The sequence below is a fragment of the Mytilus edulis genome, chromosome 7 (genome assembly GCF_963676685.1).
Source record: "Mytilus edulis chromosome 7, xbMytEdul2.2, whole genome shotgun sequence".
NCBI classification, from domain to species: Eukaryota; Metazoa; Mollusca; class Bivalvia; order Mytilida; family Mytilidae; genus Mytilus; species Mytilus edulis.
In genome coordinates this window covers 76,442,820-76,457,480 of record NC_092350.1, presented here as the reverse complement: position 1 = coordinate 76,457,480, position 14,661 = coordinate 76,442,820, and the positions used below count along the sequence as shown (strand labels likewise).

Here is a 14,661-nt window from a genome sequence, read left to right as displayed (position 1 = left end):
AAAAAAATGTTACTTCACTGCACTGTGCTTTTTACATTCTCAAAGGTAGAAATGAGGCTTGGAAGATATGGCTATCAATTTAATGAAGCTAGTTTTTTTTTGTGCATTTCTTAATAAAGGAACAATACTTGTATTGCTGCTCTTCAGGTGAACACATTTGGTTCAGACTTGAAGGCATCTAATGGTATCAATATTTTTTTGAACTTTTTAAAAGATTAAAATTGAAAGTTACATGTAGGTTAATTTAAAACATAGGAATTAATCAGAAAATTAAGTATGAACATCAATTTTCTTTTTCAGCAAAACATAGGTCTGCTTTAGGTATATAAATAAAAAAGTCTGGTGTGAATGTCAATGAGACAAGTTTTACTATAAAGAAAATAAATAAAATACATATATATTATCAATCTATTGTATCAGGTGTAATTGTAAGCTGAAATTTCTGATTATGTCTGTAAACTTGTACCATGAGAGATTCACTTGTCTCTAAGATCTTATAAACTTCAGCCGAAGATTTTATATCCTTATCGTTGATTCTCACAATAACATCGCCAGGTTGAATTCCAGCTCTACAAAAAAAAAAAAAAAAACATTTAGAAAGATATTAAAATACAATTTTGGCTCTTTGAACTAAAACTGAAAAATTAAAAAAAAAATGCATTTATCACTTTTATTTTCTGAAGTATAACTGAATTTATTATTTCAAAAAAGGTGAACATTTGTAAAGAAAGGACATTAAATTGGCCAAAAAAAACCATGTTTTAATGTCTTTCTTTAAATCATCAAATCTTCAATTTCAAATCTTTTAACTTTTATGAAAAGTTGAAAGTTATTGATACATTAATTTTAGTTTTACTCTATTGTTGATCTAAGTGTGTTTTGAATAAACAATGTTTGTCATAATGTTCATTCACTTAGCAGAATTTGCTAATCTCATTCTAATCAGATCCTAGTCTGCTGTCTTGAATATACCAAGTCTCTTTGTCGTTTGTAAGTTTGAATACAGTGTACATATTAACAGTAATATTTTCTCACCTGTGAGCAGGGGACCCATGTATAACTGTGGGTACTAATACCCCTGAGGTTATGTGTTGTGGAAAGTTGGGAACTCTAGCTTGTAAATCTGACAAAAACTCAGGAGAGAGTGTAAACATTGTTATTCCTATGTAACGATTCTGTCTTGTTGTAACAGCTTTACTTCCCATACCAAACCAGCCTTTGTTGGCAGCTGTATAAAAAAAAAGTTTTATATTTATAAATTATATACTGCATGAACAATGCGTACTTCAGTTGGACTGTAAATATAAAAAAGAAGATGTGGTATGATTGCCAAAGAGACAACTCTCCATAATAGACCAAATGAAACAGAAATTAACAACTATATGTCAATTTACAGCCTTCAACAATGAGCATAGCCCATTCCGCATAGTCAGCTATAAAAGGCCCCAAAATTACAAATGTTAAACAATTCAAACAAGAAAAGTGACAGCCTTATTTATGTACAAAATAGTGAAAGATAAAAACAAATTTGTGAACACAGCAACAAACGACAACTTCTAAATTACAGGTTCTTGACTTGGGACAGACATATACAGAATGTGGGGGATTTAACTAGTTTTGATGGCATCAAACCCTCTCACAAATGGTCCTTTCAATGATGTAAGTATTAGCCCTGATTTCTTCAATGGCTTTAAAATTAAATTCTGTAAATTTAGTCGAGAGATGGTGAACTCAGATGCTACAGGATGATCATCAGGTCCTGCTCTTCATGGAAAAAAGCAATTCCAATAATTTGATACATTAAACTGAAATCATTTCGTGGTTACTTGATTTCGTTAGTTTTACCAGAATCAGCAAACAAGCATATAGAATGCTTGTATTTTGTTGAACAATTGAATTCTTGGTTCTCCTTTACCCACTTAAGGAGGCTCGAGGGTATACAAATTTCAGAAAAAAATTAAACATTTGTTTTGCATTACAAATTTTATTTATTACCTTTTGTAGTTGTTACTTTATCATATGGTACAAAAAATATTCAAAAAAATTAACTCGTGTTGGTCCCAGATGACTTTTAAAATGTAAACATCATTTAAAAAGTTCCAAATTATCTCCCTTTGGTGGAAAAATGCCATTTTTTGGTTTTAAAATTGAAATATCTCTTTTAACTCATCGGTGACCTATATTTTTTAATATAATTTCGATATATGCTGTACTTAAAACTAAATTATTGTAAAATTTTAGCGATTTCTGTAATAAATTTCTTTTTTTATTTCGATATTACCTTTATTTCTCCTATTAGTTCAACAGAAAAAAAACACTTTTGCAAAGATGTATGCTTCTTTCGAAGGCAGATTGTGAGCGCAAATAAACGGTGACCCCATTTTTTTATTTTATTTTTCTATTAACCATAAGATAAAGTTCATTTATAGAAAAATATAGAGACATCCTATATAAATGATTTAGACCCGCGAACCCCCTTAATCCATGCAAAATGATATTCCACAAATAATAATAGATCCACAGTACACCTATAGCACACAAAATATAATAATATTAAGCAATACATGCCTCTCTTTTCCAGTTCTTCTGCTTTCCTCAGAAACTCAGCAGCTCTATCTGATGGTATAGCAAATGAAATCCCTGCCATTACATTTAGTGTATTTATACCAATGGCTTCACCTTTCTATAAATAAAAATATAAAATTTCGAATAAAGCATGCCCACATTTGTCAAAACTTTACAATTTAGAAAAAGGTTACCCAATAGACATGATAGAATTTATATATACTTGTGACAAGGGCAGCATTAAACAATTTTCTGGATTTACCTTGTTCAGAAATACTCTTAACCCTAATATTTAAATGGCAATAAGAAAATGAATACTTGAGAGCTATACAATCAGAAGGTTTAAGAAGAAATAGAGAAAGTTGAAATCATTGAATGTCATCTTTGCATGGCAAAATGTCAACTTTTCATGGCAAAGTTGGAACTTAATTTTCTTAATATTTTCTAAATTTATCAACAGAGAATTGAAGGAAAGCATGTAATAAATAATTTTAAGATTAAACCACTGACTACTTAGCTGACAACTGATCAGTTGCAATGGTCTGCACCAGAATTCACATACCAGTACAATATTGTATTCACTAATCTCACATTGATTATAAAATTGTGTACAAAAAGGCAAACAATAATTTATGCACCTGTTTACCAAATCAGACAAACTATATAAATAAATGGAGAAAGTGTCCATGGGATATATTTGATGCCCCCACTTGCATACAACATTATAAAGGGAAATAACTCAAGATCGGTAAAAAGTGACGCTGCCAAAATTTGAATTTGATCTTATTTTTGTGGTAACAAATATTGTGTATAAGTTTTCTAACATTTGGAAAGGCAAACTTAATTAACTCAGAGAACTGAAATGAAAAAAATCATCAGTTATATTCATTGCAGTAATTTAGTAAAAAGGTATAACTCTAGAACAGTCAAAGTGATGCCACCCAAATTCAGTCTTCAGCTGTGTTTTGTGGTAATAAGCATTGTGTAAATTTTCATCAAACTTGACGCATAGATAGTGGACAAGGAAACACTCATATTTGTTTTACTTAAAATCTAAGATACACACCATGTTTACTAAAGGTCCTCCAGAATTTCCTTTCTGAAATAAAAGTTAAAAAAAAAATGAAGAGTACATATGATAAATTTTTGGAAATCATGTGTTTCTATGTAAATAAAAGAGACTTATGCAGTGAATATACACAAGATAAATTTTTTTTATAAAATCTGTGAAACTGTTTTATTTCTCAAAATAACTTTCTCTCTTCAAGCCCTATCCACATGATCCAGCCTGATCAATAGCAATGCATTATTGTAATTTCCCAATTTTTCTGATTTTTGCTCTAATTTGACACATTTGCCATGATTTTTATTTGCTTTATATCACAATATACACAAGATAATTTTTTTTTATAAAATCTGTGAAACTTTAATTTTTAATTAAAATTAGTTGGTTTACATTTTTACAAAATACCCAATAAATCGAAGGAACATTAGGTTCATTGCTTTTCCATTAATATTAGCACACATACATGTATTCTTTAAAGCAGGTCTAATATATTCATGTAGGTCATATCCCTGATTTGTTAAATGATGAGTGACTAATTATGTGATCTGTTTGTAGGTCTATATTTGGATGCATTATTTTTCACTTTGATAAGCAGTGCAATAAAATACACTTAATCAGGTATCTATGTCTGTATCATTTTGGTCTCTTGTGGACAGTTGTCTCATTGGCAATCATACCACATCTTCTTTTTTATATCTTTCTTATTAGATTTTGCTACTGTAAATTCAGAAATTATTGCTTGCATTTATTATTGCGATTTTGTTATTTTAGACTAAAATTCAAATTTTATCTTTGCGATATTGAGCAAAATCCTGTTTAATTCAGATAAAGAATTTCAAAATGCGAGTGTAAATTATTGCAATTATAACCCAGTCCTATATTTCGCAATAATAAAAACATCGCAATAATTTGAATTTACAATATATATAACAATACACATGATAAACATACCGTTATTACTGCATCTGTCTGTATATACTCCATATCACGAACTCCCATTCCCAATTCCTGACTGCCTCGATTAACAGTACTAATTATACCATGTGTCACAGAATTGTTTAGGGTCAAAGGGCTGCCCATTGCTAATACAAATTCTCCTGGTCTTGAGGCTGAAGACTTTCCTAATTTTAGCACAGGCAAATTTTTCTAAACATATAGATTAAACAACTTAAATATAGATGTCAAAAAGCAAATATCATATAGCTTCATAATGAATTAGATATCAAATCATATCAAAAGTAATTTCACTTTGTAATGAATAAGATATCAAATGATATCAAAATTATATATCACTTCGTAATGAATTAGATATCAAATAATATCAAAAGTAATATCACTTTGTAATGAATTAGATATCAAATGATATCAAAAGTAATATCACTTCGTCATGAATTAGATATCAAATGAAATCAAAATTATTTATCACTTTGAAAAACCCTTTCTTTAAATTTTATAGAAATTGATGAAAGTTTAACCTCTTTCAGGTGGACCCACTCTAATTTGAAATTTCTGGATCAGTGGCTGTTACCCCAAAGTAGATCATGATGGATTCCATTTAGTGACATTCAGTTACCATGGTTACATAAGCCACCAAGGTCAAATTTAATAATTTAATTCCAGTAGCACCTGCATACGGGGTATATATCTCCCAATTGATACGATATTCCCGTGCTTGCATTTCCTATCATGATTTTCTTGATAGAGGTTTGCTGCTCACAAGGAAGTTATTAAACCAAGAATTCCAAATGGTGAAGTTGAAATCATCCCTTCGTAAATTTTACGGACGCCATCACGAGTTGGTTGACCGTTATGGAATAACCGTTTCACAAATGATATCGGATATGTTCCTTACGTCGTAACTACAATCCCCTTCCCTTTCATGAATATGACCTACCGAATTAGACTATTTACCGGATTTGTAATCACATAAGCAACACGACAGGTGCCACATGTGGAGCAGGATCTGCTTACCCTTCCGGAGCACCTGAGATCACCCCTAGTTTTTGGTGGGGTTCGTGTTGTTTATTCTTTAGTTTTCTATGTTGTGTCGTGTGTACTATTGTTTTTCTGTTTGTCTTTTTTATTTTTAGCCATGGCGTTGTCAGTTTGTTTTAGATTTATGAGTTTGACCGTCCCTTTGGTATCTTTCGTCCCTCTTTTAATACATTATAATAATTGTGGTGTTTAGTAAGGATCTTGATGTGCTGTCAATCTTGGTCATGATAATATGAATATTATTCATTTTTTTTTGTGATAGACTTATCTTGGATAAAATTTAATACATGTACATATTTGGTTTTGTAGTGCCAACTTCATTCATGCTTTCAGAACCAAATTCAAGTCTAAAAAGTTAAGGAAAATTAGACAGGAAACTGGTACATGCAATTTTTTTTATCTTTGTGTTGTATGTTTGCTGTTACATAGATTTATGAACAGATATATCATGTTATGGAGGGGTAATGTTTTTGTTATGTAACGTCATATATGTGTTCGAATATGAGAAAAATACACTGGCTATCAACCAGAATATGAGAAAAAATACACTGGCTATCAACCAATCAAAAGCTGGCATTCTTATAGATAGTATAAACCTCAGAGGCTTTAAAACCCCCTTTCTTTTAAAAGTCAAAACTTATAAAAGTCTAAAAAGATTTTAAAAAACTACTCACTTCCTCTATTTTAACAGTAGCCAGATCAGTAACCGAATCAACAGCCTGAACTTGCCCCTTTACTACACGACCGTCCTGTAACTTTACGTCAACAACTGATTGTCGGCTTATCACATGTGCATTTGTCAGAACAAGTCCATCCTCACGTACTATAAATCCTGATCCGTGAGATTTCACAACGCCATGTCCATATGGATTACTGAAATTTATAAGTGTAAAATTGTTTAATCATTTTCTGTCATGTCTCTTTATTTGTGTAAAAGCCAAATATTTGTTATATTACATGTATTACCAATTTATCAAAGCAGTTTTACTTTCATAAGATATACATGTGAGCCCATACCGCTTACTCGGCTATAAAAGGCCCCGAAATAACAAATGAAAAACAATTCAAACGAGAAAACTAACAGCCATGTTTTTAAAAAGAAGATGTGGTATGATTGCCAATGAGAAATATCTCCACAAGAGACCAAAAGACACAAAAATTAACAACTATAGGTCACAGTACAGCTTACAACAATGAGCAAAGTCCATACTGCATAGTCAGCTACAAAAGGCCCCAAAATGACAATGTAAAACAATTCAAATGAGAAACAGCCTAACTTATGTACAAAAAATAAACGACAACAACTGAACTACAGGCTCCAGACTTGGGACAGACACATACATACAGAATGGGGCCGGGTTGTACATGTTAGCGAAATTCCAATCCTCCCCCTAACCTTGGACAGTGGTGTAACAGTACAATATTCAATGATGTTCATTTTTTGGATACCTTGATTTATTTAAGTTTTATATATATTGCTTATAATCCAAATTACCGTATGTTAACTTCAATATAGACTACAGCTGGTTGTGCCATATCTACAATATCTGCCAGGAAACTGTAAGGCATTCTGGGTATATTATCATCTGAAGGTTCTAAGGCATTCACTATAAATTTGTTTGTTATAAATTTCCTGTCCTTTAAACAATACCCTGATAATCCACACGCTATACATCCACCACAGATCTGTGTTAATAATTTTGTTAATCTGTTTCTATTTTCTGGAACGGAATATGTATGATGAGACTTTTGTGAGAGAGATCTCCTTAATATTGTTGAGCTGGAAATATTACATGTATTTCTCAAAAATGTGACACATTTGGTTGAGAACACTCTAAAGTTGGACATCTTAGCTTCCTAGCTATTTACAGATTGACTCTAATCATTGAAGCACTACATTCATCTGCAAGAAACAAACATTTCTAAATTATATAAAAATTATATAAGAAGGTTGAAAAGAAAATGGATACAATTAGCTTTGGTTTGATTCTGTTGAGAATAGCTCTTTCTTTTTAACTGGAATCTTCTTTTTTTTTTCATTACCTGTACATCTAATAGGTGCTGATGGAAAATCATTTACAATCTGCTCTTTTATTCATACTTGAACTTTATATGTCTGCCCATTAGCCAATAGTCCTTATTGCTTAGTAAAATTTTATTCTGACTACATGGACTAGTTAGTAAATTTTTGCAAAAATTTGTGTAGAAAAATGTCAGAATATTGGTCTTTGGACCATTAGTCGGAAATTTTCTTGGTGCAGACTGAGATACATGTACTTGTTTTGGACTCTTAGGAATTTTTGAATATACACTTGTCTATATTTGTTGAACATGTTGAAGACCATATGCTGATCTAGATATCTTTTGTCTTTTTGTGTCATTTGGTTGCCGTCAGTTTGATATATACAAGCAGGACTTTGCATCTACTTCATATGAACTTTGGTAGAAAGTAGTCTCATTGACAATCACACCACATCTTCTCATTTTATATTGTAGTGAATTTGTACTCTACATACATGTAAGTATAAGTGTGGAAAAAAACTTTTTAATGTGACAAAAGAACCAATATACAATTATGACCCGATGAAAAGTTGAATATCCAAAATTGCCAACACGAAAGTTTATTTCAATGAGGGTGCAGCCCGAGGTGAAATAACTTTTAAGGGTTGACAATTTTGGATATTCATCGATTCTAAGGGGCCACAATTGTTTTATTATACCGAACTAACAGTGGAAAGGCCTTTCGAACACTTTCTATATTTTTTAAACTTAACATAACCAAGACAAAGTCAAAGACAAGCTGACGTTTGAAAATACATTTGTGTTCTAGAATTTCTAGAATGTACAACAAAGGTAGAATCTTTTTGTAAAATATTGATGGCCCTGAAAAGGACCGTTACTCTATAAGAGCTATCATCAGCTGCTGGCACTCTATTCATGTCCAATGCCTTATTTCCTCGACTATCGGTGGGCTTCCAGTGTAACGTGAATGCTGCCATTTTGTTTATTTACGTCTGTGACGTCATTTTCATGGGAGATAACTCAAGTACAAATCAACAATCTCAAGCGGTTATTCGCCGGTGAATAATAGGGTTATTCACCGCTGGTGGAAATTTTTAGGGTTATTTGTCCTTCCTTGCAATTGCCATTGCAATTGAAACGACGTTAACTTTTAATTCGTATTAACAAAAACGTATTTCTAATTCGAATTGGGTAAAAAAGAAGAGTGTGTGAACGTGATTAGCGAATCGAATTCGCATTCGATTCGAATTCAGTTCGAATTAAATGTCCGTGTGAACGAGGCATTATTTAATATATAAGATATCTTAAATAATTTCTATCAGATATCTGATATATTACATGAGATATCTTATATATATTATATAAGATATTTCATATAAGGTTTATAAGATATCTTCTAAAGTGTAATAGATATCTTATAAAGTATATGAGATATCTAATAAATATTTTTTTACATAAGATATCTTGTATAGTTTATATATTTTATAAGATATCTTTTAATATTATTAATTCGTTAAATTTAACAAATTTGATTCGTTTAGGGATAGTCACATGTTAAACTATATTTTCAAAGGTAGAGAAAAACGGCGGATAGCAAAAAGCATATTGCACAGCAAAAAGCATATTGCACGGTTATTTTTAGAATATCTAAAAACCGATATACTTTGTGACGTCATGTAATGAATTTCAGGCTATTGTTAAACGGTCTTAAACTTTTTGAAACAAATGATTATTTGACGAAAAAAATCTTCAAATACAAAAGATGACAAACAAACAAAAAAAAAGCAAGTGAAATAACAACTAATATGTTGTTATTGTCAAGGAGACAACAGATATCTATAAAATTCCAACAAAATCAAATGACGATTTTGATACAAATATGGTCGGAAATTAATAATATAACAAATATAGTCTTTGTATGAGGTCAATACAAGATATACCATTACCTTATATAATATCTTTTATCATATGAAATATAAGATATCTCATATAATATATAAAATATCCTATATAATCTGTTTTCATAACATATATCTTATATAATTATATAAGTTAATATAAGAAAGAGAATACCGGGTATATATGATTACCAATGAGACCACTCTCCACAAGACACGAAATGACACAATAATTAACAATATCATGACTATAGGTCCCTATTCGGCCTTCAACAATGAGTAAAGCCCATACTGCATAGCCAGCTATAAAAGCCCCAAAATGACAATGTAAGACAATTCCAACGAGAAAACTTATAGCCTAATTTATGTACAAAAAATTTATGGCCTTATAAATTTATGTTAAAAAAAAGAAAGGAAAGAAATACGTAACATAAACAAACCATCCTGACTGAAACGACAAGAAACATTTATACTCATAAGTTAAAAGTTTATTAGATATCTTATCAATACTGTCTTATCAATACTCTTTATAGGATCTTGGAATTATTTTTCAAAATGATCTTAAATTTTCTCAACATATATCAAGTAAAATAAATAAAGCCAATAGTATACTTGGGCTAATTAACAGAACTTTTATCTTTAAAGATCAATATACATTTTTAAGACTATACGTTGCGTTGGTCCGACCACACGTGGAATATGGAAATACAATATGGTATCCGCATTTAAAGAAAGATATTAATGCTGTAGAAAAAGTGCAGATGAGAGCAACTAAATTAATTCCTGATATACGACATTTAAGCTATGAAGACAGATTAAAAGTACTTAAACTACCTTCCCTAACTCACAGAAGGCGAAGAGTTGATATGATACAAGCTTTCAAAATATTAAAAGGATTCGAAGATATATCTTATGAAAGATTTTTTACTGTCATCAGTACAAATACCCGTGGGCATAATTGGAAATTAGCAAAACCTAGATGTAACACTTCTTTTCGATTAAGACATTTCTCACAACGAATTATTAATGATTGGAATAACCTACCAGTTGAAGTTATTTCATCAAAAACTGTGGAAGCCTTTAAAATTAGTATAGACCGTCATTGGGAGTCAGTCATGTATCAGTTAAGAAATTGATGAGGACACAAATAGTTTTCTATATAACTTTTTAATTGTGTGAAATATTGCACCAAATCATGCAGGATTGATGATTGTATCAGTTTTGAAAGTGTACCAAAATAGGGTGGGCTAAAAAGGATAGGATCCTTCCATATGAGCCCCACAACGATCTTACAGGTATCTTACAGGTATATAAGATATCTTGTCAATACTCTTTATATAAGATATCTTATATAATTTATTAGATATTTCATATAGTTTATAACATATCTCATCTGGGATTATTAAATATTATAATATAATAATTTATAGTTCCAGATGATGGCAGATCTCATGTAGTCTTTTCACCTTTTGATTTCGACATTAATTTTGACAAAAACATGTTTGCGAATACAGAATTTTAAACTAAAGGGATTTTCAGATTTGAATTTTCTTTGGAGTTTGGTGTTTTTGTTTGTTTTACGGTTTTTTGTCTTTTAGGTAATATTGTTTTACCATACTTTCTTTCTCCCTGCATCGTAAACAAATCTAAATAGCTGTCAATTATTTTAGGATGAATATTACCAAAATCGTGCTAATTTTTAACCTATGTCTAAATACAACAACAGTTTTGATTGGTGTTGAGTTAAAAACTGTGCCATATTCGCCACTCTACCTGTCGACAATTATGATGTAATGACTAGCTAAGTCTTTAAAAATGTATGTAAGAATAAATAAAAAAATAATTAAATTAAAAATATAACAATTTAGAACTATACAAAGTTATGCCCCCCACTCAATTCTGAATTAAGTCACTGTATTATAACAAAGTAGGACATATGATTGTGTTTGGGAGCTAGACACACTCTGGGAACAGTATATCTAATATATATGTTCCTGCATGACACACTTGATGCCCGGCCCCGCAGATGCAAAGTGTTATAATTTCATGTTATTAAAAAAAATGCCAAGGAATCCTCGTTAAAAATTCCGGTTGACCTTCTACGGCACTTATTAGTAGAGTAGTCTAGATAAAGATTTGATTTCATTCAACAAATTAATTTATAACCTGCATTTTTGCGCCTGTCCCAAGTCAGGAGCCTCTGGCCTTTGTTAGTCTTGTATTATTTTAATTTTAGTTTCTTGTGTACAATTTGGAAATTAGTATGGCGTTCATTATCACTGAACTAGTATATATTTGTTTAGGGACCAGCTGAAGGACGCCTCCGGATGCGGGAATTTCTCGCTACATTGAAGACCTGTTGGTGACATTCTGCTGTTGTTTTTTTCTATGGTCGGGTTGTTGTCTTTTTGGCACATTCCCCATTTCCATTCTCAATTTTATGTATACGTGTCGCTTAGAGCGTGTTAAAACACGACCATATACCAAATGGTCAACATTAATAATCCATGTAAGTGTTCTATGAGATGTTTGGAAAATTAAAACGGAGGCAATCTCTTGGCATGACGAGACAGCATCACAGCTATAAAAAAGTATATATTTGAAAAAAACTATGCACTCGGCTACCTTTTTTTCTTCAATTCGTTTTTAAAACGTCTTGGTTTCTTCAATTTGATTAATATAAAACAAAACTATATCATCAAACGAAATTTGGATAAAATGAGAAACAACAAGTTTCTTTCATTACAATCTCATTAAAATATTGATCTCTGATTTCTGATACTACATCATATGTAGTACAACGAAATCAGAGATCAATATTTTAATTAGATTGCTTTCATTAGTAAAAAATAATGCTTCATTGCTTATTTCAGACGGTTCCCCTCCCCTGGGAATGTGACCCTACACGTTGAAGCTTGGTCAAAAGCGGATTAAAGGGGGGCAGGGTGCCTGGGCCCCCCTTTTTGGATAAAATTTGGTTGCTTATATAGGGAATTAATGAAGCGTGACTGGAGCAGACTCCCTCTTAGGCAGTCAGTGGACCCTCCTACAAGAAATATAAAAAAATGTAAAATATGATATTTTTTGTTTGATCAAAATGAAAGATAAATAGTGAAATAATAATTCGCTTTTAGCAGCCGAACTGGTTCGATTTTGTCAAATTGAGGTAAGAAACATTGATAATGAATTATTCACTTGCAAGTGAATAATTCGACCTCATTAAATCCGTATTCATGTGAACTTCAATTTACCCCCTTAGCTAGAGATGGACAACGCATGCATTGTACATGTACCGGTTATTTAAAGGAAAATAATGTCAACATTGAAAGTGAAACAAAGGTAAATCAATGATGACAGATTCGATCCTCAAAACATCATTCTTATACAGGTTAAAACGATGATAAACATATATTGTTAATCTATAAAATAGAATTAAACAGACCTTTAAAATCCAATTGCACGAGTTGGCTTAATTTATTTATATCTATATTTATGTTTACATCGCTTTTAAATATGGTCACCTGAGGCCACCTCTATAGTTAATTAGATGGCGAATATAGACTAAAAAACACACGAAACAAAGCTACATATAATCGAACCCCATGCTCTGTAAATTGTTTATTTTAAAATTTTGATAGTTTGGATAAATGTTTTATATTGTTATAAATAAAATATGAGAATTTGAGTCAAATTGGGGACTACGAATTTGACAGATAGTGACCCTTTAAAGGGCAATAACTCCTTAAGGGTCAATTGACAATTTTGGTCATTTTAACTTTTTTTGTAGATCTTACTTTGCCGAACTTAATTACAGTTTACAGTTTATATCTATCTATTTTAATATTCAAGATAATAACAAATAACTGCAAAATTTCCTTATAACTACCAATTTAGTGGCAGCAACCCACCAATGGGTTGTTCGATTCGTCCGAGAACTTCAGGGCTGATAGATCTTGACCAATTAAACAATTTACCCCATGTCAGATTTGCTGTAAACGCTTTAGTTTTTGAGATATAAGCCAAATCTGCATTTGACCCCATTATTCTATTTTTAGCCATGGTGACCATGTTTGTCAATGGATCTAAACTTCGGATACACTTTGTAAACTAGATAACCGTAGGAACATTTTGTTAAAGTTTGAAGGTATTTGTCCCAGTAGTTTCAGAGGAGAAGATTTTTGAAATAGTTTACGACAGACAGCGGACACCACGTGATGGCATAAGCTCACATGGGGACCTTTGGGCATGGTGAGCTAAAAAGGATGTGGACTTCCTAGTAATAAGAAAATAGTTGAGCCCTTAAAATGTATATTCAAATAATAGCTGTTTATTCACAACTATCCAACATTGCTTTCAACTGACTTGTGTAAGAACCTACACATATTCTTAATAAAGGATTTTTTTTACACATTATCATTATCTCACTCTATTCAGTCAAATATTTCAATTCAAAGGCAAACAGAAATTCAGCAACATCTTTTTGGTAACCAGTCAACCTTCTTATGTTCATGTATTGCTATTCTTTTAAAAAAAAAAGAAGGCAACTTGTTTTTGGCATTTATCAGGACTAAGTAAAATTGTACTTACCAAATACTTTATTTCATGGTTAAGAGATATTGTACGTAAGCGTGTACAATATATTCATATTTTGTTAAAAATTATATACTTGCTTTACACTTATATCAATGATTTCACCAGATGTAAAATCTTGCAAATAAACACGTATTCTTTTGAGTATTGCATTCTAACATATTCCCCTTTGTTAATTTATGCATCATTGTCATTTTGTTTAGTTTCTTTTGATACCTATCTTTTGTTATGGCATCAGACTCAGACTTTTTACTATGCATATTATTGTGGTTTTTTTCTAGGTATGGGGGAGGGGGAGATCTCTAGTTTCTTTTATATATTTTGGAGTTTAGTATGACGTCTATTAGCCCTGAACTAGCATACATTTTTGTTAAGGGGCCATCTGAAGCACTTCTCTGGGTGAAGGATTTTCTCACTGTATGGAAAACCCATTAGGGGCTTTGGCTGTTATCTGCTCTTTGGTTGGGTTGTTGTCTATTTGACACATTCCCCATTTCCGTTCTCAATTTTACTCCCTACCAATTA

General features: G+C 31.4%; 1 protein-coding gene across 2 annotated transcripts; it reads right to left on the bottom strand.

The window, feature by feature from the left end:
• Positions 1-345: 345 nt before the first annotated feature.
• LOC139482248 (serine protease HTRA2, mitochondrial-like) lies at positions 346-11,278 on the bottom strand. Of its 2 annotated transcripts, none has more exons than XM_071265979.1 (8): positions 11,160-11,278; positions 7,122-7,529; positions 6,301-6,499; positions 4,583-4,777; positions 3,632-3,664; positions 2,569-2,683; positions 1,036-1,228; positions 346-569 (listed from the first exon to the last, which is right to left on the bottom strand). In XM_071265979.1, exons 2-8 carry the CDS (start codon positions 7,472-7,474, stop codon positions 404-406), a joined length of 1,254 nt encoding a protein of 417 aa, XP_071122080.1. In that variant the 5' UTR covers positions 7,475-7,529; positions 11,160-11,278; the 3' UTR covers positions 346-403. The 2 variants fall into 2 exon arrangements, with proteins under 2 accessions (XP_071122080.1, XP_071122082.1); XM_071265981.1 differs by having other exon boundaries at positions 11,165-11,258.
• Positions 11,279-14,661: the final 3,383 nt, after the last annotated feature.

Excerpts from the sequence above, each read along its gene's own strand:
- LOC139482248 (XM_071265979.1), bottom strand. The coding sequence starts at position 7,474 with ATGTCCAACTTTAGAGTGTTCTCAACCAAATGTGTCACATTTTTGAGA. Across the intron at positions 6,500-7,121 it reads TATATTGAAGTTAACATACG|TAATCCATATGGACATGGCG; the intron begins GTAATTTGGATT and ends TATAAATTTCAG. Across the intron at positions 1,229-2,568 it reads AGAAGAACTGGAAAAGAGAG|CTGCCAACAAAGGCTGGTTT; the intron begins GCATGTATTGCT and ends TTTTTTATACAG.